Below are 24,246 nucleotides of genomic sequence, written 5' to 3' on the forward strand. Positions count from 1 at the left end.
AAATAGTAATCAAGGAAGCATCTTTAAAGCAGTATCTATTAATTTATGAATGAATAGATGTATTCCAGGTTAAACCATAAACGTATATTGTGCTTATTACCCTCAAATCGTGTCTTGTCATCCCACACCAAAGAGGGAGAAGAATTGCATTTAAGCTGTTTCTGTTGGCCTTTTGGCAACCATATTTGTATATATTGTACTTCTATTTAACGTACATGCTTATTTATCTTGTGAATTTTTCTACAAGGTCATGGTGGAAATGGTTTCTTGAAATTTCAGGATTCTGAAGAAATCACTAATGTAGAACTTGCTGATGCCTTTGAACAAATGTGGCAGAAAAGAAGGTAAAAATTGATTACTTAGTGATTAAATACAGTGTGTTACCAACGGATGTAAAACTTTGCTTGTAGCCTTTCATTCCTCCATTTAATTCTTGTCTAAACAGCACACTCTTCTTCTGAAGGGTGGCAAAATTAATTATTTTTTTCTGAATGTGGTTTAAAAATGCGAAAAATTACTGTCACCCCAGAAGTGGTATTAAATAGCTGTTGTCCTTGAGGTGGCCTGAAGCTCTCCTTTCCACAGGAGAAGGAAATCTATTATAATCTTCAGCCACACAAATGAGTTACCTTGGCTCAATAGCTGTATGGGCTTCTTATTAATTATAAGGTGTCTGAAATGTTCAGCCAGTTGGCTCTCTATTACATATCTTGGTAACTATGCAGTGAAGTTGTATGAATGAAGACATAATCTACAGAATGCCAAATGTGAAAGCTGTTTTATTTCTTTCAGATACAACGAATTGCTGTTTATTATTGATACCTGCCAAGGAGCATCAATGTATGAACGATTTTATTCTCCAAATATAATGGCCTTGGCTAGTAGCCAAGTAGGAGAAGATTCACTTTCAGTAAGTATGAGTTAGGTAGGGGACTTGGAGGTAGGGTTAGGATTCCTCTGGGTAGGGCTCTGTGCCCTAGCATTGGGGTTTCTATGGGTAGGGTACTTGGAGTCAGGGTTAGGGTTTCTATAGGTACAGCTCCCCACCATAGACTTAGGATCCCTATGGGTAGGGTAGTTGGAGGTAGGGTAAAGGGGGTATTTTCAAAAGTGCCCAAAGGATTTAGGATCACAAGTCCCATTAACTTTCAGTGGCACTTGTGCTGCTACATTTCTTTGGCACTTCCGAAAATCTCCACCTTAACTGCTTAACAACATAAAGGTTAACCTCTAAACCATCACTCATATAATGTTTGATGTACTTTTCACGTTATTATGTTGTGCTGCCCAAAAGTGTTGGGATGTCAATTGCCCACCAGGCTAATGTACACCCCTAATTTAATTTTCAGTAAGTCTTCAATTCAGACACAAAATGATGAATTAAAGAGCATAATGATAAATACCTTTTTTCTGCAGTGTAACAATAGAGAATAGAAAATGTGATTTATAGTACAATGGCTAGCGCACTTGAAGAGGGACATTAGTCATCTTCTCCCTAAACCTGCAAGTGACTTACCTTCATCTTTCTTACTTTAGGCTATGGCCTCATGAGACAGTCGCAGTTTGTGAAACCATCCTATTCTGTAGTTTGATTTTTTTTAAAGGTAGTGAGCACCATAGCCCCAGTAGGTGTTCAACATCTTTGAAAATTAGGCTCTACTCATGTGCCTACTGCAACTGGTCATGGCCTCCTGGAGCCGCACAGCACTGTCTTCCCCACGCTCCTTCTCATGCTCAAGAGGCCATAGTGGGAGGATCCTACCTGAGTTCTGCACAGGTGCATAATGGAGGAAGAGGCTCCCTTCAACCAGGCAAAGACAGGGCTAGTCAGAATTTAGTCTTAAAAGGTGAAGATAACATACAATATACAGATTAATTTACACAGTCTATTGGGGTTTTTTTGATGGTTAGTAATTTTTTTTTGCATATTTCTGATAATTTGACTAGCAGTAAAGATAATTCATAGGTTTGAACACTTGCATGGCCCTGTTTTGCTCTGTTCCCATCAGGTTTTTGCTATGGAACACTCTAAGTGTGTATATTTTGTTTTTAAGCATCAGCCTGATCTTGGGATTGGAGTTCACCTTATGGATAGATACACATTTTATGTCTTGGAGTTCTTGGAAGAAATTCACCCAGCCAGCCAGACCAATATGAATGACCTTGTAAGTAGCATACTGTATTCATTAGTTTGCTAACTGCTCCTGTGTTCTCACAACTGGTCAGTTTTGGCAATGGGAACTTCAATGTTTTTTTGATTTCCTACATATCAGAAGGTTTTTTTTTTTAAAAATGTGTTTGTTGTTCTTATTTAGTAAAATCATTATATATTGACATTTCGGAGACTTGAGTCCCCAGTTTGAAATTGTTTCTTTGCTTGATTAGGAAAAAAATTAATTAAAACAACCTGGGTGTTTTACTGAAAGATGTCTTGTGTGTGTTATCTCTGCATCCCATGGAACTTGCAGGGTACCTAGAATCATGGATTGCAATCACTTTGCACACATGGAAAGGCAGTCATTGGCATTTGCTTTGCAGAGGTAGTTTGTATGTTGGAATCCTGATCCTGCACTCAGAAACACAAGAGGGGAGCCCCATTGACTTCAGTGCTTCGCCACATAGGTGCAGGGTTCAGCCTGTGCAAATCCAGTTACAAGGCTGGGGCTTTATTTGTTCTCAGGCAAATGTTGTAATTGCCAGATATGATCCAACAAAAAATGTCTTGGTGAAGTTCAGTGAAAATGGTTTTTGAACAGTTACATATGTTCCATCTTAGATACCATAAATTGAAAAAGCAACTACATTTTAGTAGCACTCTTAGCCCATTGGCCTTGAACAGGCCAGATGTTCCTTTTTTCATGATAATGCATCATGCTTTTGTGGCTTGTTGCAGTAAATTCTGTCATGTTGTTGTCGTCGGAGACTTAAGAGCCACCATTGACCACACACATTAAATCTCCATTTCAGTAAAAGGAGCAGCTGTTCAAACATTTTATGTCAATGTCTGTGGAGGCTGGTGTCAGCCTTGCTGCTAGATGAGGTGTAGTAGATTTCACACAAAGCAGCCCACACTGACAGATTTTGTGTTGATATAGAATTGATTCAGTGACTAATATGCTGACATTTTCTACCAAGGGTATGAAAATCCATTTAATTACATTGTATTCTAATTTATGATGGGTTGTGGAGAATTTTAGAACAAAACTTATGTCACAAGGATTAAGTAGTTTTTCTATTGATTTTGTACATATTTTAAAAAAAACATTATTGGAATGAATTTGGCTGGAACACTCAATCTGTAGTCAAAGGAATTAGTTGTCTTATAAAAAGAAACAGTACCAGACATTCAACAGCAGTTTAAAGTGTATAAATAGCCATCTGGAAAATAGGGTGAACTGGTTCAGCTAGTTAGAAATGTTAGTGCAGACCTTGTTGATGACATAGCAAATCTGTAAATCCTCTGTCCTTTCCATCGCTTTAATGACTTCTAAAAAATGTTGACATCCACAAAATACCAGAAAAGTCCAATTATATTCTTTATGTTTAATTATAATTGTATGGGTCTTTCAGTGGCCAAATTCAAAGTATTCAGCAGTACATTGAAGTAGCACAGCAAACCCTATAGCAGCATACTATACCCAGATACTATCTGAGGGATAAGGAGACTTGCATCACTGTCCAAAAAAAAAAAAAAGGGGGGGGGACGGACACAAATGTATATCATGATTTGCCATCAGAATACACTATATTATCTTGAGTCATAATGTGAATGAACTTCAGGGAATCTGACTTCCAGTTACAGATGTCAAATTCCACCATGCCTTCATCTTGAGGCATCCCTAAGAGCCATAACTATAAACCCTGATAAAATAAACAGCTTATGTCTTGTGAGAAATTGAAGGGAATACTTTGGTCAGTGACTGAATTGGACCGCTTAAAGAAGGGTACCTGTTTAAAGAAGAACAAATTCCTTGTCCAGGCCTGATTTTAAAAAATTGGCACTATACAAATCCAGTGTCGCACATATTAAAGAGATTAAAAACTGGTTAACAGACAGATCTCTGTAAGTCAAAAATAAGTGTAGATGGGGAATCATCATCCAAATGGTGTGGTGTTAGTGAGGTCCCCAGGAATCTATTCTTGGCCCAATATAATTCAGTATTTTTGTCTAATCTGGAAGAAAACATAAAATCATTGCTAGTAAAGTTTGTAGATGACGATCAAATTGCTGGAGTGACAAATGACGACAGGTTCATTTTACCCCAGATCAGTATGTATCTAAGTGATTTGAGTTTGAATGTGTTTTTAATACAGCCAAATATAAGGTCATACACTTAGAAACAAGACATTTAGGTCACTTACAGGATAGGGGACTGTATCCTGGAAAGCTGGTGACTCTGCAAAAGGCTTGGGGTCATGGTGGTTAATCAACTGAATGTGAGCGCCTAATACAATGCTGTGATTAAGAGGGCTAATATGTTTCTTGGTTATATAATCAAGAAACTATCCAGTAGAAATAGCTAGGCAGTATAGGTTAGACAATTACTAGAATAATATGTCTAGGTCTGGTCTCACACTTCTAAAAGGATGTTGAAAAATTTGAAAAGGGTCAGAAAAGAGCTACAAGGATGATGATTTGAGGTCTGGAAAACTTGCTATGCAGTGAAAGGCTTAAGAAGCTAAATCTGTTTATCTTATTAGGCTCAGAGGTGCCTTGATCACAGTCCATAAGTACCTAAGTGGTGAGAAGATTTCTGATGGTAGAGGACTTTAATCTAGAAGGCAAAGGCATAAGAAGATCCAGTGGCTGGAAGCTTAAACTAGATACTGTGACAAAGTTCCTCCTTTGCCTTGGTGGGTTCTGCGCTTTCTTGCGGATTTGCTCACCTCAGAGGTTCACGGCAGTCCTCAGTTTGGCTCCTTTTGTTAGTGGCACAAACTTGCCATTCACTCAGCTAACCTCATCACTGGCCAGCTGGGGAAAAGGAGGAGAACAATCTCCACAGTCTCTGCTGGCCCACCTAATGGGTCGGGGGACAGGCCAGAGACCTTCCCCTCTGGTGGGACCCACAGTCCAGGTCAACTACTCTTATATCAAATAAGGAGCTGGGAGGATGTGGGGAACCCAGGCTTGCCCTTTACTCCAGGTTCCAGCCCAGGGGCCTGTGGATTGCAGCTGTCTACAGTGTCTCCAGTAACAGGTGCGTGACAACTACAACTCCCTGGGCTACTTCCCTATGGCCTCCTCCCAACACCTTCTTTGTCCTCATCACAGGACCTTCCTCCTGATGTCTGATAATGCTTGTACTTCTCAGTCCTCCAGCAATACGCCTACTCACTCTCTGCTTCTTGAGCACCTCTTGCTCCCAGCTCGTCGCACGTACCTCACTAACTGAACTGAGGTCCTTTTTAAAACCAGGTTCCCTGATTAGCCTGCCTGTCCTAATTGATTCTGGTAGCTTCTTCATTGGCTCCAGGTGTCCTAATTAGCCTGCCTTAATTGGTTCCGGCAACTTCCTGATTCTTCTGGAACAGCCCATTATCTTACTCAGGGAAAAGGGACCTGCTTAATCTGGGGCTAATATATCTACCTTCTATCACTCTCCTGGAGCCATGTGGCCTGACCCTGTCACAATACATTCAGGCTGGAAATAAGGTGCAAATTTTAACAGTTAAGGTAATAAACCATTGGAACATTTTACTTTGGGATGCAGTGAATTTCCCATCACTTGTAGTCTTTAAACCAAGATTGTCTTCCTAAGAGATACGTTCTAGCTTGACCATAAGGTATGGACTTCATGCAAGTATTACTGGGTGAAATTCTCTGGTCTGTATTTTGTAAAAGGTCAGACTATATAATCATAGTGGACCCTTCTGGCCTTAAAATCTGTAAATCTGAGATTTTTTGCCACAGTCTTGCCTCTCGCACCATTTTTCACAGCGCCTCTCCCCCCCCGACCCCCCATACATTAGGATGACAGCTAGGAGCCACATCATTATGGTGGCAGGCAAAAGAGTGTGATAAAGTTCTACCAAACCCTTGAGAGTATGGTCTGTGTGCCCAATACACTTGAGTCAGAGACTTTTGCCAGCAGTACCACTAAGCGTGCATACATCCTGGTGTCCCTTGTGCTCTCAGGCAAGGGCATAAAAGGGCATGGCTGCTGCCTCCCTCTCAGTTCTTCCTCTCTGTAGCATTTGCTTCAGTTAGCTAGCTTTCAGAACTTCATTGTGTATAGTTAGTATGTATTTATAGTTACTATTTAATGATACTATACTTAGTTTAGTTTTAGTAGTTACTTGGAGGATTGATTTATTAAAAAATACCCAGATATTAAGCTGTGTACCATGTTCGGGGCTTCTTTTCTCCTGTCACAGATAGGCATGAGAGCCGCTTGATTTGTCCTGTCCTATTCAATATGTAATTCTTTCCTCACCGGGACTAAAATAGGCTCTTTCATCTTAAAGTCTGTCTCTTGAAAGATGCGATGCAACCTGCATTGGAACTAGACCCTGACTGTGATGCAGGGGACTCAGATTCAACCAGGAGACCACTCCCAAGGATGAGAAATTTATGAGGCTGGATTTCTTCTTTGCTACAGGCTTCTGGCATTCCAAGAGAGTTGCAGAACGCAATAGATGGCTCACCTTTCGACGGTTCTGAATTGTTTTCTGCTGAAACAGATGACTCTGTGTGCACACTGAAAGACTTTCATGCAATGCTTAGTTCATTAGGAGTTTATACTCTGTTTACAAAGAGGAAACAGTTTAGGCGGCAATCTTACTTCAAGGCCCTGTTTCCAACAGAGGTCACAATATGCCTCTAAGAAGGTCAAGACCTCCTCGATGCTGCCAGCCATCTTCATTGTCAGGAGCCCTGGTTACCAGACTGCAGCAGCTTCCAAGCAATCATTTTGACCTTCTTGGTCAAGGACTGCATACCAACGATATATGTTCCCTTTGGATCACGCCTGTTCTTCTTTCACTGTGCTTGGGACATAATATCAGACAAGTGGTAAAGCATGGTAAAAGAGGGATAATGGTATCCAGTTTACCTACTTCTCTTTTCCCAACCCATATTCTCCATCCTTTTCAGGGATCCTTTTATGAGAATGTATTACTTCAAGATAGATGGTCTCTTCTAGAAATGGGAGTGGTGGAAGAAGTTTCTTACCAGCACAGAGGAAAAGGTGTCTATTCCCAGTACTTGCTGGTCCCAAAGAAATCTTATGGCCTCTATCCCACTGTACAGCTAAGACAGCTGAACTGTTTCGTCAAGGAAATCAAGTTCAGGATGATCACCCTCATTTCTACTATCCCTTCCTTGAAGATGGGAAATTGTATGCTGCTCTCAGTTTACAGGATGCATGCCTCCATGTGGCCATACATCCTTGCCCTTGGAAGTACCTTCAATTCACTACTAGTACACAGTCCTTCGCTTCAGACTGTCATCAGTACCCAGGGTCATCAACATGTGTGTGACAGTAGTAGTAACCTCATTTCCACCATTTGGACATTCAAATATTTCCTTACCTGGGTCATCAGCTAGTTCATGAAGTATCAAGTGACCATGTCCAAAATAGCATTATAGTAATCTAACAGCTGTTCTCCCGTCTAGTCCTGAAACTGAATTTGGACAAATCACAAATACAACCAACACAGCACATAATCTCTATAGGAGCAGACCTTGGCAGCATAACAACCAGGGCTTACCTTCCAGAGAAGGTTTCAGTCTGTAGCCTTTCTCTTAGAAAGCCTCAAATTCACCCCCCACAACATCAGCATGTGCCTGCTTCAGCTTCTAGGCCATATGGCCCAATGCACATATGGAGATCTGCATGCCAGACTTCACCTTTGCTCTCTGCAGGCCTGGCTCCAATCAGTATATTGTCCTCCCAGGCACCTTCTGGACAGACATACAGATTCGTGTAGCCGCATAAGTGCTTCGGTCTCTTGATTGTTGGATCCCCCAATGTGTGCAGAGGAGTTCTGTTTTTATCTCCAGAATTGACTGAGTCTGATAATTGATGCATCTATTAAAGTTTGGGGAGCCCATCTTGGTCAATTCCAGAGGCAAGCTGTTTAGTCACCTCAGGAAATTTCACTCCACATAAATGTGTTTGTGCCCCAGGCTATTCTTTGGGCCTGTGAGATATTTGTCCACCATCAAGAACCAAGTGATAGAACATGGCAGTGGTTTTGTCTGTAAGAATTGCTATCTGAACAAGCAGAGAAGTGCAAGATTGCCTCAGTTTTGCCTGGAGGCGATCCTCCTATGGAATTTATGCATTCATCACAATGCTTTCCTGAAGGCTTTTCACCTTCCAGGAACGAGAGAAACATTTTGAGGATTTCCTCACAGGATTTTTGTACATCAGCACGAGTGGTCAATCAGGAAGGATGTTCTCCTTCAGATCTTCTGCCATTCCTCAAGCCTCTTGTATCGACGCCGACTTTTGCAAGCTGTGGTTACAGCCTCTATTCAGATGATCTGAAGTCTCTCTGCTTGTAGGGGAACTGCTGATGAGTTACCTGCAGTGGAATATATACATGCACAGTCACTCGAAGGAGAAAAAACGGTTACTTACCTGTAGAATAACTGTTCATCTTTTGAGATGTGTTGTGGACATACACATTCCTTGCTACTTTGGAAATTATATACAGCAGTGAGAAGGGAAAGAGAGGAAGATGGAGGCACGAGGCGAGCAGGGGCTCTTGTGCTGCCTAGTGGTACTGGTGACAAAAGTCTGACTCGAGTGGATTGTTTGCACAGATACCTGCAGCAGAATGTATATGTATACAATGCATCTCAGAAAATGATGGTTACTGTACAAGTAAGTAATCCTTTTTTTCCCCTTCAAGTCTTCTGGTTCCAGTAACCTCCTAAGTAGATGATCAAAATGAACCCTTTGCCTTGACAGGATGGATGTGCTCCAACCTCAAAGTGCACGAGGCAATAGTCGTCATTTTGTGCTTTAGGCTATTTCAAGCAGTTTCAATGGAATCAAGTGAATCCAAGTTTTCCTTTTAGTTTCTATTACCTTTACAAAGATAATCATTGGAGAGGTGTATACAGTACTTACTTTTATGATAGGGCAAATACGAGTTGCTTACATACGATAGGTGAGCATATTAATAGTTTGTCAAATAGAGGTTCCTGACTCCTCCAATAAAATATATATATTTTTTAATTAGCTATACAAACAATCTACATAGAAGAGAAAGCTAAAAGCTCTCCATTTTAAGTTATCGGATATTCTGGTATATATTATTGCATAATAGTGTAATTGTTTTCTTTCTGAAATTGAATATTCTAGGTTTTAAAGCATTTTTATCATGCTTCCTCTCGGAAGGATTAAATCCTATTAGTTTTTGTTCTGAAAATTGCCAAAATTGCTTGCTTCAAACCATATGCTATACATAATGGATCTGAACTGTCAAACAGGTACTTGGCTTCTATTAACAAATCCAAGGAATCTGATATATGTACAGTCCATCATAAGAAGTAACTCACTTCTACAGCCTCTGCAGATAGTTGCTCCTTAATCATTTTCCTTGTAGTAATAAAAGCTGCTGTTGTGATAGTAAAGGTCTTTTTAAAAAACCTTTAACTGATGATAACATCTTTCTCTACAAAGGCTGAATATAAAATGGGAATGAAGAAAAACTAAAAGTTATATGTCTATATTCAATTTCATTCTTAGTCTCTGAATTCTTCTTATTTAGAAGAAAAAATACAGATTAAATGGTATTTATTCAAGAGCATTTATGTTGGTTACATTTTTTAAGGAATATGTGACTCTATCAGTTTGAACGCAGGAAGAAAACACAGTGGCAGCAATCTGTTGGAAAAGCTTTCTGTTTGTACCAGAAGAACTGCAGGTTACAAGTACTTTGTTTATAGCATAGTTCTGTGTTTTTATAGAAAATCTAAAATTTATTTGGCAGGATCATTTCAAAATAGTGACTAAACAAACAGTCTCCTGGTTTTGGGTGTGGGTATTTGGATGGAGATATTCTTGCTTTGGGAAGACTCCAGCTTTGATTGTCAGGTTAATTGCTGTTGTGTTGGCCTGTTTGATCTGAGCTGGTAGACTGTTGGTGGCTCTGATTTCCATGTGCTGTTTTTCAAAGGAATTGTATCCTGTTATTTCTAATGTGTAATCTTTTAGGAAGCAGTGTAGCAATTTCAAGGTGTTCCTATACCCTATGATATTCAGAGCAGCCATTTTTCTTAAAATCACCTCCCCCTCAGACCCACCTGAGCTCTTAGCAGAGAATAAGGTCTTCCTGCTTGCTGTGCTCTACTCCACCCATTTCCCAATCCTCCTGCCCACCTGCATGGCTAGGGGATGTAGTGGCTCTGCAGACTTTGTCCTCTGACGCTGCTACCCATGCTGCATGCAACAGTTTGGCACATAATCTACTCTTGGGGGTATTTCAGTTTACACTATTTATGGTATAGTTATGCTTATTCTTTTCTTTTTTCTTTATTTCTTTATTTAGGAAGTTTTAACAGGATTACAAATCCTTACTATGTAAATATCAGAGACAAAACAATCATTACAGCAGTGAGCTTTTGTTTAGAGAAACATACAGTAATATGGTCATTATATTTCTCTCTACTTAACAGGGTGTTACCATATTACAGAGTGGAAGCATCTTTACTCTGTCCATGACATGCTGCTTCTGGTGATTTTTATTAAATTGAGTGAAATCTCAGGTTACACATGTCTATCAAATGCTACCACATTTTTCTCTTGCAAATTTTTAAAAGTAATTTTATCTTCTGTTACTTTGCTTATTTATCTCCTTAGTGCTATCCCCTGTCAATTTCAAATAATTTTTTGATTAGGAGAAGTTTGCCCCTCTTGCCATTCATACTCTATATTAAACTGGTAAATAATTTATTCTCCCCGACCCCCTTATTTTAGTGTTTAGTAAAGTTCATGTATTAATAGGTACTGTAAAAACAATTGTACTCTCTAGAGAGATTTTTTTAACTAAGTAATTGTTATTGGCATACTCTGTTTTATATTCTTAAATACTTAGTATCTAGTCTTAATTATTTTTCTTAGCCAAGAAGCACATATTTGCCTATAGAGTGACTTTATTTTGTGCAGAAGTGGCTGTTTGCAGTCTTGGAGAACGTAAAGACTTACGAATATAAACTAATTCTGGGCTGCATTTGGCTGTGTTGTCTCTTTAAGAGCCTACAGCAAGAGCACTTTATGGAATGACTGACATATCACAGGGTACCAGATGACTGAGGAGCATCTCCCCAGGTAGTGTTCGATCCATACAGCCTAGAGCTGCAATAGACCGCATTTACTGTGGGTGAAGATTAAGACCATTGTTAACCCACAGAAGGGAATGGGCCTTTATTCTGGTTTTACTTTATAACCTTAATCTCTGACCTATTTGAGTAAATTTTATATATTAAACTCATGTTCTCTAGGTTAGAAGAAAAATCTGCATCTATTTCTATACCTTGTCATCCAAAAGAAAATCTGCTGAGTAGAAGTGCATCCAGGGGGAAAGGCCTGGGAAGGCAGTGCTCAGTTTAAGGAGCATAAAACTCCTCAGGGGTTGAGAGTAGGGATGAAGAGAAAAGTCCAAAAGGGGCGGAAGACTCATTTGTCTGGATGTTTCAGTTGGACTTTCGTTATCCCGACTGAACTGAAAGGTGACCTGGCCAGAGGGCTAGGTCATGGAAGGTATAGACAGAAAGAAGCCATCACATGGCCAAAGAACAGGTCAACAGAGGGCGCTCTGCGGAAGACCTTCTGCAATGCCACATTGTTACATCAAGGAGTGGTGCAGGGTGGGTTGAACCATTGGACAGGAAGAACCTGGGGCTGAAATTGAGCAAGAGTCAGTCTAGCTGCCTCCACTAGGGGTTGCTGCAAAAGACAGAGTATGGAATTGGGAGCAATTGAATTTTTTTGGCATCTGGCTTGTATTTTGCCTTTCTTCTCTAGATTAATGAGCTCTGTAGTGCCTGATATTTTCTTCACATGAATGTACTTATATGCTGCAATCATTTCATCTCTCAGTCTAATGCTTGATAAACAAACAGATTGAGCTCCTGAAGTCTCTCACTATAACACATTTTTTTTTCTAGCCATCTAGTCTTTTTTGTGCCTCTTATTTGCAACATGTCCAGTTTTTCAACATCCTATTTAAAATGTGGACCCTGGAGCTGTGTACGGTATTACAGTGTTGGTCTCACCTATACTGTGTACAGTGGTAAAATCACCTCCTTACTTCTACTTACCACTCCTTCTTTGTACATCCAAAGATCACATAAGTCCCCTTTGCCACTCCCACCCCTGGTTTGCTGAACTAATTAATAAGAACACTTTGAAACTTAATTTAAAGTTGATGGCATGGTTTTTGGCATGATGAAGTATAACAGGATTAGGCTGAAGTGAAATACTTCAGAGTTCTGACTTTCTGAATTCTCCCAACATTCATTTTTAATCGTTATTTACATGTATGAGCTTTTGCCTGGCATCTAATGATTATGGCACAGTGAGCTATCATACCCCTAACACTTTATTATTTATTTATTTATTTATTTATTTGTATTTTGCAACCAGATTATTTCTTTTAGCACTCCTGACACTTCCAACTTGATATTTGACTGATTTCAAGCCTAAAAAGGCAGAGAATGGTTTTGCTATCTATGCTTAGCAGAGCAAAACTCTTCTCATGGATTCAAAACTGAATTTTATTGTTGCAGTTAGAGGTGAATGTAGGTACAATGGATTGAAATAAAATCTGTAGTTCTGGAAGCAAAATATGCTCTTCAGGTGAGCAGATCAATGAAATAATTGAATTGGTAATTACTTATCCTCTGCAGTTACCTTAACTTTAACCCTTTCCGGGGCAAACTGGTTATTTTCTGTTAGACAATGTATACTTCTTATGATTTTATTTTCATTGGTGCCTACAGGTCCATTAGCATGATGGAGGAAGGTACACTGAGCTAGGTAGAGAAGGGATGCACTCAGAGTTGCAGACTGTTTCCTGAGAAATTCCTGGGGCAGTGCAGCTGACACAGCACCCTTTCCTCTGGGCTTGTGATAAAAACACAATTGACCCTAAAGGAGGATGGTTTTGGGTTTTTAAAGATGTGTTTTTTAAATCCCTTTCATATACAGTTCATCACAGATTTCATTCACTCCTAGAATGTGCCTGTTGAAAGAGAGGGAGGATTTTTTGAATTGGCAGTTTTATAGGAATAAAATGGAAGAATTTGTCATGACTGTTTCACCAATAAGAGAGCGGATTAATGGGCTTCCAGATAAAAGAAGTGTTGATGTCATGTGCCTTCAGTAGTTAACATAAAGAAGAATTAGTAAGCAGCTTTTGCTCTGAGGTCTTTGAAGCTGTTTGCAACAGAGTCAACTTCAATCAAAAACCCTTTGGTGCTAGGTTTGAAATTGTTGGGAACTGATAAATAAAAGTTATGGATGATGTGCTTTGAAAAGTCATTGGTAGTTTGTTGAATCATTTATACACCTCCATTTGTGGTGGTGTTGACATTACAGAAATATAAAATTGTTACGGTTACTCAATGTTTTACAACATTCCTAGCCAGTGCAGTGGCTTTATGGCATAGCTGCAGTATAGAAGACTTATGTCTTGAATAATTTGTGAATTAAAACAAAACAAATATTATGGATATTCATGGGCTTTAAAGATTTAGATTTTTAAGGTTGTGCTCTTTGAGGAGCTAAGAGCGAAGGAAAATAATTGATCTTTCTCTTTAAGAAGCTGTGATTGCAAGATGGCCACAGGGGAAATCTCTTATGTACTCACTTATCTGAAGACATACAGCCAAACTCATCCATGTGCCCAGCTCTTGTGTCTCCCCAATTCCAGAGCTGCTAATGCTGGTTAAGAACAACCATAGAAAACTAGACTTCTCTCTTCCTTCTGATCACTTTCCTGTGCCAGTATACAATGAAGTTGGAACAGTAAACGAAGGGGTTGCCTGCAAGAAAAGGCAAAATGCTTTGAAGAATTGGTAAGGCATGGGTGGGATCCAGAGTTGGTGAGTTAGCAAAGAGTCTGGAGAGTAGCATAGTTCAATGTAAGTGCCATGCTTAAAAACACAGATGTAATCCTCCAAGATGACTCTAGCTCTGCAGCCAGTGTGCACCCCAAGTGTAAATGGGATGGGAGATACATGGGTATAGGCAGCTATGTGGAAGTGAAGGTTCTGTTTTCTCTGATATCTTTTATGAATAGGTCTCATCAAATGGACCACTCTGATTTTATTGCTACCTAACTGTTGTATTTTCTATACTGCTACATGATGCTATATAAGCTGTGTTATGGTGAGCCCCAGGATACCTGGCTGGTGACATAGTTGTCTGGCTTTTTGCATATTTTCTGCCAGGTACATAGGAAATATTATTAGATGTTCCTCCTGTTTTTTTTAAAAGCAGATATTTGGCAACACCTTTTGGTTCAAACACTGTTTTTTCCAGTGGTAATAAAAGCAACTGATAAGAGCCAGCACCATCTAGTTACTAGTCTAGTACATCATGATGTTCCAATGGGAAGAGAAAATACTAGTCCAGCTGCCTGGTAGTTTGTTGCCATCCTTAAACGGGGGCCAGTAGTTGGAGGAATCTTTGCTCTTTCTCTTTCTGTCACTAAGGAACTGTTCTCACCTTCCACTCCTCCATTTGGTTCTGTATTTCCTATGGCCTATCAGAGGCAGCAATATCTACTGGGGAGCGGAAGACTGAGAATCAGGAGAGTGGGGTCATATTCATAAATCTTTCCCTAAGCGATGGCAAGGAAATGGTCTTGGATTGCATTTGTTGTGTTTTGGAGGATTGTAATTTGGGTACTTGGTCCTAGCAGCAAGAATTATAGCCAGAGTCCTCTCCAGCCCTAATAATGTTGTGTGTTTAATTTATGATCAAGTGGCTTCTCATGGACTGGGCAGTAACCCACCATCCCTTGCCTGTAGAGGTTAGAAAGGTGGGATGTTCCCACATACCTAAGTGAGATTTGGAGATACCCTAGTGCGATACTTTGAATGGGAATACACACCTGGTTAGACCATGGGTTTAGGAGGATTTGTTATGGTTTTGGAAAGAAGGTACATGTCTAGATCTGAAAAGCCGTGTTTACAGAAATGGAAAGGTTGGGGGGAGAAGAGGTTGGACAGCAATGATGCATAAGCAGTGATGCTATCATCTCCTTTTGTGCCCCTGCTTTCAGAGGTTGCTAGAACCATATGTCTTGTTGTATTACTTATTTAATAAACTTTTACAGCCACTTGAAATACTAAGTTGAGTTTGTCCCCACTGATGCCTACATACTCTCAGTATAGTCTTTGCTATATCGAATTTCTTGGTGTCTAAAGAAAACCTGGATAAGTTTGTTACTGCCTCCTTCCCTTGATGGCTGTGCCTTTACAGGAGTGTCAGTGATGCATTTTGGAATTCAGCATAGCAATGGCACTGATCTCTGGATAATATGTTGTGTGAGCTGCAGACACATCTACACTAACTTAAAATAAGTCTAAATTATTTTTAATATGTGATGATTCTAATTCATAGTTAATTTATAGGCTGTAGAAGGGAAACAACTATTGGGATTTTGGCTCCTCTGGACCTATGTCAAGAATCCAAATTTTCTTGCTTAATTTTTGCAACCTTTTTAATTAGCTACTGAGTAGACTTTCCAAGGCTGTGTGAACACTTATCTAGCCTCACTTGCCTCCCTTTGATCAACCTATAGGATTCCCACCTACTATTATTTTTCAGAAGTTGCCACATGTACACTGAAAAACAGCTTGTTCTGATGAACGGCTTGTTTTCTCCCAGAAGATTTGCCTATAACTCCTCTTTAATATTAATTTTGTCATTAGAGTTAATGGGAGTTACATGCATATCAAGAGCGGAAGAGGTTTCTACATGCATAATCATGACAAAGCAGCACTTCTTAGTTCTTTAGTTAAATCGCCTTTTCTAAGTGTGCAAAACCATTGCATGTGTTATTGATACCTGTAAAATCAATGCTTATTTTGTTTAGCGATTGTCTCTCCTTTCCCAACAATATTCTGACAGACACCAACAGAGACTAATTTAAAGAGTAAATGTGAGAGAGAAAACGTAACTATCCTTTTTATGTTCAGTTTCAGGTATGCCCTAGAAGTTTGTGTGTTTCTACACCTGGACACCGGACTGATCTTTTTCAGAGAGATCCTCAGAATGTTCTAATAACAGACTTCTTTGGCAGTGTACGAAAGGTGGAAATTACAACAGAGACTGTTGCTCTGGATCCTAACTTAGTTGGCTTGGAAATCAGGTATATATATATATTTTTTTTTTTCAGTTTTGGTTCATATACCTTCATGTATAGAGAACATATACTGTAGCTGTACCCACCTGTTTTATACTCCATATGAAGTCTGTGAACATGCAGTATATTTTAATGAGTAAGGCTTTGATTCTCCACTCCATCTGACATGGGGGGCTGCAACTCCCTTATTCAGGGCAGCACAGCTCCAGCGCAAGTTAGGGGTGAATAGGAGCACTTCTAACTTGCATCATTGGAGGGTCAGGCAGGGTGGGGTCAGGCAGGGTGAAGCTCTGCTCTGCCATGCCCCCATTCCTGTACCACTCCAACACATCCTCCTCCTTCCTCTTATGCAATGTGAGGTGGGGGTGGGGGAGACGGGCGCTGGGTCCAATAGGCAGCTGAGCCTCATTCTTCCATCTAGCCACTGGTACAGAGAACACCTGCGCAAGAGGAATTCTCCCCATGGCTGTCTGAATGGTTTAGGGCTACATAGCACAAAGTGGCTTTAGACTAGAGAATCCAGCCATAAGGAATTTTATAGCTGATATAATGCTGCTGCATTTTGGCACCCAACAGCACCTGTTCAGCGTGCAAGCCCAGTCTGCACTGTCCATGTTTATTTTTATAAAATTGTGGTGGATTTAGGATTCTCATTAAAGGTACAAAATCCTCTCTATACCGGCCTGCACCAAAAATATCTCAGCCCCTCCTCTGGGGGAATGTGATTGTCCCTTTTATTTTTAGATTAATTTTCCATTGAAAATCCAGAGGATTGCCTTCTGTGTCTTCTAATATGATATTTTATTTGAAAATAAAGCTTTTAAATCTTGAGAAGTAGCCACAGAGAAGCAACTCTGCAATAATATTTTGAGCTCCATGTAGTATGTATACATGAGAGAGTGAGGGGATACAGGGAGTGTCAGCCAATTGACGAAGTGTATTCTCTCTTAAGTACTGTATGATAAAAACAGGACTTCTAGTTTTCAGTTTAAATTGATACTTTGAGATAAATATTTCTAAAATCTAAGGCTCTAAAGAATTCTTATAGTTGTCTCTAAACTCAGTCACTGTACTTTCAGACATCACTTTGGCCTAATTCCTAGCCAGTTTCACGCAGCAAAATGATGTATGGCTGATCATTCTGTCTGAAGAAAGCTGAAAAGTGCCTGGAAAATGGGAATTTGGGGGCTAAATACTTACTTGTTGAAAAATTCTCCCTTTTCTAAACTATGTTGTAAAGATCAAGATATGGCCATCAACAAAAGCTTTTTAACAAACCAGTTTTTACTTTCCTTATTAGAAGCTCTTGTTAAATAGGCCACAAACATTTATTTACTTCATATCACTGCTAGTAAACTCTATACGTCTTCATCTTTCCTCTGAGATGGTCAATGAGGTAGCTTGCTATACACAAAAAAAACCCCAACCCTCTGCCAGGTTTCTTAATAGATGCTTTGATCCTGCATAAACACTTGTGCCCTTGGGTAGCTTTACTTATGGGAATAGTACCATGGGCTTGAGTAAGGCTACTCATGTGAGTAAAGTTAGTTAGGCATAAGTATTTGTTGGAGTGGGCCCACTGATAACCATTTTGATGGCTTCTTATTTCAATAATAGTTAAGCAAGGCCTTAGGTTCATTGTATTTCTGGTACTCTGTTGCCATCTATTGGGAGCATGTACAAGATGACTGATTTGTATTATTGAGTTTCCGTCATGTTGTATTTGCCTTTCTGTTACAGCCCTTTGTAAAATGACCTGAGAACACTGTGTTGCCATCTACCAGGAAGAAATATGAATCCAGTTATAGACTGATTTATGTATATAGATAGCTATAGATATGGATATAAATATTTTGTGATTCATCATTTTTCTTAGAACGCTGTACAGAATTGCTCATGGTATGAAATATCACCCTGTATTATGGAAAGGGATAATGGATAGCTGTTTTTGAGAGTTTGAGGGAAAGTTAGTGCAACATAGGTGCATTTTTGGGGGGAGAGGGGAAATGAAATCTCACTTAATTCAAAACTTAGTGTAATTTGTATTAATATAGTTGCATTTTGTTTTCATGCTGTATTCGGCCTCCACATTTTGCATTGAAATACAGATCAAAGCCTAAACTAACACTGAAACTGCCTTAGTACCTCTTCTAACTCATATTCTTAAGGTCAAGGTAGTTTTTATCTTTTATGAGTGGAAGCAACATTAGGAAAATAGTAGAAGTTTTGGAGCTTGATAGGATGTAAAACAACTGCTTTGGTTTCCAATTTCTGCATAATGGTAGAGGCAGGTTCTGGGACCTCTTTTCCAGTCAGGTACAGTAAATCTTTAATTTTTAGTCCTGAAGAAGTACTGTTATGAGTATGGAACTATTATGATGCCAGGCACACATGCTTGTACTGGCTTGGTGTGTATGACTAGACCATGGGTGGCCAACCTGAGCCTGAGAAGGAGCCAGAATTTACCAATGTACATTGCCTACCACCCACTGGCAGCTCCGCCTATCAGCGCCTCCCGCTCCCTCCCTGCATCTCCCGATCAGCTGTTTCGTAGTGTGCAGGAGGCTCAGCGGGAGTGAGGGGAGAGGAGCAAGGGTACGCAGGCTCAGGGGAGGGGGCGGGAAGGGGTGGAGTGGGGGCAGGGCGTGTGGCAGAGCTGGGGGTTGAGCAGTGAGCATCCCCCAGCACATTGGAAAGCTGGTGGCTGTAGCTCCAGCCCAGAGTCGATGCATATACAAAGAGCTGCATATTAACTTCTGAAGAGCCGCATGTGGCTCCGGAGCCACAGGTTGGCCACCCCTGGACTAGACACTTCTGAATATTATTACTTACACACACAAAGGAAGTACACCTGGATGAAATTCTGTAGACTGTATTACAGAGGAGGTTAGGTTAGATGACTATAGTGTTTCCTTCTGGCCTGAAAAATCTGATTTTTGGTGTTGACTTGTAGGTAAGTTAAGGGACAAAGTATAGTAGTAACAGGTAGGTGAGTTCTAGCGTAAGTGGGAGACACCTCCATATTTGATGCTTCTAGTCTAGTATGTTAGATTTGTAGTATTATTATCTGGTGTATACAGCATATGGATCTACTGTGTGCTGGTCTTTTGTAAAATAATATTAGGTGTTCTACAGTATTCAAATGTTTTTTTTCAAGCAGCAATGTATTTTATAGTGCTTCAGGATTCAGTTTTCAGTAGCTCTGTTGGTATGGTTTAAAACATAACTTTTTTTAAAAAAAAAATAGAAAAAGCCTTTTGGAGCAGTGTAGAAAGTTCTGTGGCTTTCTGGAACTACCTTCAAAGACAGCTGTGCAGAATGTTTAATAAATTCCTCAAATGAATTAGCTCTCAGCATGGAAGAGTCTTCAAAGCTATATTTCACTACAGTGAACAGCGAGGAAAAGTAACTTTAAGTGCAAAAAAAACTTAGGAATAAATTTATCTGCCCATTACCATTTCCCAGTATTGTCCTCTTTAAATGTCTGGCAGATCATCCTCCTTCTCAACACACCCTTGTCACAACCCTCAGTCCCTGGCTTGGAGGGGGACTGAGATATGAGGCAAAGATGAGGAGGTGCTAGACATGTAGAAGGACAATAGTGTGAAATGGTAATTAGTAGAGATCAGAGTTCGTCAAACTGTGGACTGCTGTGCTCCACAGATCACTTAGTGGTTGGCCCTGGGTAGGTTGGCTGGTCTTATACTGGCTCTTCTTCCAGCTTCTATATCACATTAAATTAAGACTGCAATTCAGTAAGTGCCATCCTAATCTTACTTTTGGATGTAAGTGATTGTTGTAGTTGCGACTGAACATTAGTCAGTGGGAACAGAAAAAAAAGGCGGTGAAGGCAGTTCATGTGGTATACAATGGAATGAGTGGCTGTCCACACTTTTTGTATTCGTGAGTGGGCTGTGCTGTGATTGAGTCTGAGAGTTTTTAAAAAAAATTTTTTAAAAAAGCAATGCTGTACTGAAATACAACTTTGCAGGGCCTGCTGTACTAAAAAAGCTTATTATGTGGGATTTTGTCTGAGGAATTTATTAAACCTTCTGTACAGCTGTTGATGAAGGTGATGTTAGAAAGCAGTAGAACTTTTCTATGACATTAACTTGTAATGAGACACTTTGAACATTTACAGTCCAGATTACCTATTTAATTTTCCCTAGCTGAACATAAACATAGTTTCTAATTTAAATATGTGGGTCAATGGTCTTCCCAGTGATAATCCTACAAATTTTCTGCATATTGAAAATGGGACTTAAAATACTAAATCACTTAAGAACTCTTGAATATTTGACCACTGTTAAAATTAATGTGATTGCTGTGCCTGGACAATAAACAAATACCTTCAATAAACTTCATTAAGTAATATAGCATGACAGAGTATCACCCTTTCCCATGATTACACCAATATACAGGAGACAATTCTGAAAAATTGGTGTAATGGAAACTTTTGAAATCTTTTAATGTAAGGATTTTAGGTATTCCAAGGTATCTGGAATTGGAAGAGCTCTTTTGTAGATAATTCCTCTGTCTTGAATTACCTTTCTGAGTTGGGACCCTCACTTTATATTATGAAGATAATTTGCATATTTTTAAAATCTCCTATTTAGTATTTGTGTCCTTATCTCTATTCCCTAGGCTGGCTGCAGTAGATTGGTTGTACTGTTTTATAGGGATTGTATCATGAGCAAACTTTGAGCCTAAAGGGTATTTCTAAATAAGATTTTTATTTTTCCTGGTATGTGGATATGAGATTTTGAGAAGAAAATCATTGGCATATACCCTTTATGTATGTGTTCTGGCTTTCAACCCTCTGTGTTTACTTGCAGTGAAACTGACAGTAAAGTCTAAAAAATAAACATTTTTTTCAAATATGTTGCCAAAGTGATCTTACTAACATAATTTAGGCAGAAAGGAAGCTTATTTAAATGTACATTCCGTTCTTCATGAGGTTATTTTGGCTAATGCTGTGCTTATTCAGGGGTCTTCAAAAAAAAATTGTTTTAATGGTAAATTAAGTTGTTGAACTCATTACTTTATATACCAAAACATTAACTCTGAGCCTTTCAAATGTTTAGATGGACTAGCTAAGGGTTCTCTTTTGATATTTTACCCTATTGCTTCTGTCGCGTGTTAATGGCTTTTTAGGAATAGGACTTCTTTTAGCATCTTAAAAATTCTGCAATGAAAAGATTCTTTACGTTTTCCTTTAACTGTATAACAAATAACGTTATTCAAAAGTTTTTTTAAAGAACTGCAAAGGACAGAAATTATATTAATTTTACTAAGCAAGCATAATATTTTCCTTAACATTTAAAGAGGAAAAAGCTTTGCAAAGAAAATATAAGAAAGTAACTCAGTATTGAGTTAGCACTCCCTGTAGCATTTATACATAGATGTTTATAAATGTGTAATGCATATTTTTATATAAATATAAAATATTTTAATCTGTACACATTTATACATTTGATTACTGGGTATAATACATATTTTTAAATCTTTTTTTTTTTAAGGTGGCCTACAAAATGTTTTTTAATGAGGTTTGTGCCTTTTTTTGGATTTGCTTTTCCTTTTTCAAAATCACTCCCTCTTGTTTCATGTGGGGTTTGTCTTGCTAGTTCTCCGGCCACCACAGAGATTTCTGGGTAAGCCAAATCTGAATTTTTAATATGAAATATAAAATAAATAAAAATTGTAGAATGAGGAGAGAAGGGGACACATCTTTAGGTACCCTACAATAACATAATTAAAAAAGAACTCAAAGCCCCTTCCGTGGTTTCTCCCATTTCTGGGTCACTGTAATGGTGTCGGCACCTGCATTTCACAAGCACCCCTCTCTGGCCAGTACATGGCTGCGATCTCTCTTTCAGAATGGGGCGGCACCCGCCTGTTGCAAGCGTTCCCTTCTAGTCAGCTATGAGTCTTCTTTTCTTTCAGTTCTGAATGGGGTAGCATCCATCTTTCGCAGGCACTCTCCCTGGCTGATGATTCTTTCAGCAAGTCTTCAGTGACTCAGCCCTCTGGCCAAGTCACACGCATGCTGACCCCCCCTTCTGGGTACACAGCCTCTAGTTTTTGTTCACAGCCCTGGTATGGGGCTGTAGTACAAATGCTTCCTCCTGGAGATACTGTCATCTTTACCAGCCCAATAGGGGCCCATTTTGGTTGCCGTCCTTTTAGCAGCCCTCCCTAGGCTTCAACCAGACCACCAGTGCCCCTCATGGGACCGTCGCCCAATCTGCTAGATTCTGGGCTCAGTCCCCTGGGCTCAGCCTGCCTGCACTGAGCTGTCCATGGTCCTGCCGCACTTCCAGCCAGCCAAGCACCCAATTTTGGCAGCCTTTCCTGGGCTCAGTCCTGCCTGCAGTGAGCTGTCTGCGGTCCTGTTGCACTTCTAGCCAGTCAGGTACCCAGAGCTGCCTCTTTGAGTTCCAGGCAGCAACTAACTGCTCTGCCTCTGCTGCTTCCTTTTATATGGCCCTTCTAGCTTCTGATTGGCTGCTCCCCTGTAGCCACGCTAGGCTGCTTGGAATACTTCTCCTCTATTCTTTTCTGGGGCAGGGTGAGGCAAGGCCCTGAGGCCTCTAGCATGAGGCTTTCGGACCTAGTCACTTTAACTTTCAGCATTATTATTTAACTCTGTAAACATTTTCTGGTTTACAGAGTTTTATTCTACCAAAGAGAGAGAAAATTGTGGGAAAACTTGTCTCCCCTTCTGTGAACGTGGGGGGAAGGCATTAGAGGACTGATAGCACTCATGTGATTTAGCCTGTCTCCTCACTACAAAGTTGGAAGGTTATGAGCCCAAATGAAAACAGAACCCATGCTCTAACCCACACCCTCAGTTGTGCCAGCTAGGCTGGGTTGAAAGCACCACTTAACTCAGGTGGGAGGCTTTATATATGTACTGGAGCAGGGTTAGGATGACGCTTGAGCGAGAGCCTGGGCTAACTCTGCAGCAAAGATATATTCATAGGCTATGTCATTTCATTCGAAGTTAGCATGATGTTATCAGAATCCCTGATGCAATGTCTCTCCCCTTCTGGCTCACAGATATCCATAGGTAGTGAAAATCCCACTTATCATATAGAATCACGTTTCTGGCATACCTGCTGAGCACTGGACAAACTAAAAAGTCTACTGGATTATCCATCCCTTACTCAACTTAGCTTCTACCTGTGCAATTAATATTGGACTAAAGTTACCCCAGATAGCATAACGGGGTCAAACTGTGCCAGTGGAAGCAGTTGTCGCTCTAGGAGGTTTCATCCTCAGGAGTACAAGCAGTGTTTATGCTGCTGCCTTCACAAGGGGTTCTGCCAGGCAAGGGCAGATTTAATTTGTAGCTGGGGTGCCATAGGAATCAGCACATCCTCACCATCTAGGCCAGAAGCTGCCTGTAGGCCCCTCTTGTTCATTTGCTCAAGCTGTTTGTTTATCCTACTGGTGGTGTCTTTCTCCAAAGCTCGTTCCATTTTCTCAACCTTTAGCATTGTTCAGGAAATGGAGGCCCTTGAGGAAGATGTGAATCCAATTCAGCCTTTAATAGTCGGCAGAAAAAAGGGCTCTTGCTTGCATTTGAACTTGCTAGAGTCTAATGCACATAATTAATTCAAAGAGATAAGGACTGTTTTTTTAAAATGCTGCTTACTCCTGACAGGTAATAAATAATAAAAATGCAGCCTTGTATTACAAGGAAATTCCATTTGGGATCATACAGATGGCAAACCACTCAAGGTTCTTTCTCCCTCTCTGCTTTGACTTTGCCAGAACTCTTCAGTGGAACTTTGTCCTTGTTTTACATGATTGCTTAGCTGTTATCTTATTACACAGTCACACAACAGCTCGTTAACTATAGCTGTGCTACCAGATTACAGCTGGCAATTTCACCTTGAGCATCAGCTATGA

General features: G+C 39.9%; 1 protein-coding gene across 2 annotated transcripts in view; it reads left to right on the forward strand.

The window, feature by feature from the left end:
* The window catches only part of PIGK (phosphatidylinositol glycan anchor biosynthesis class K), a 128,960-nt gene that overhangs the window by 14,063 nt on the left and 90,651 nt on the right, over positions 1-24,246 (forward strand). For both annotated transcript variants that reach the window (XR_014712729.1, XM_084637179.1), the window contains exons 6-9: positions 248-344; positions 793-910; positions 2,055-2,165; positions 16,166-16,338. Coding sequence is in view for 1 of the 2 variants with exons in the window: in XM_084637179.1 (XP_084493305.1) it covers positions 248-344; positions 793-910; positions 2,055-2,165; positions 16,166-16,338 (499 nt within the window). In the remaining variant the exon portion in view is untranslated. The remainder of the gene's footprint in view (positions 1-247; positions 345-792; positions 911-2,054; positions 2,166-16,165; positions 16,339-24,246) is intronic.

The sequence above is a fragment of the Lepidochelys olivacea genome, assembly GCF_965140295.1.
Source record: "Lepidochelys olivacea isolate rLepOli2 genome assembly, chromosome: 8".
NCBI classification, from domain to species: domain Eukaryota; kingdom Metazoa; phylum Chordata; order Testudines; family Cheloniidae; genus Lepidochelys; species Lepidochelys olivacea.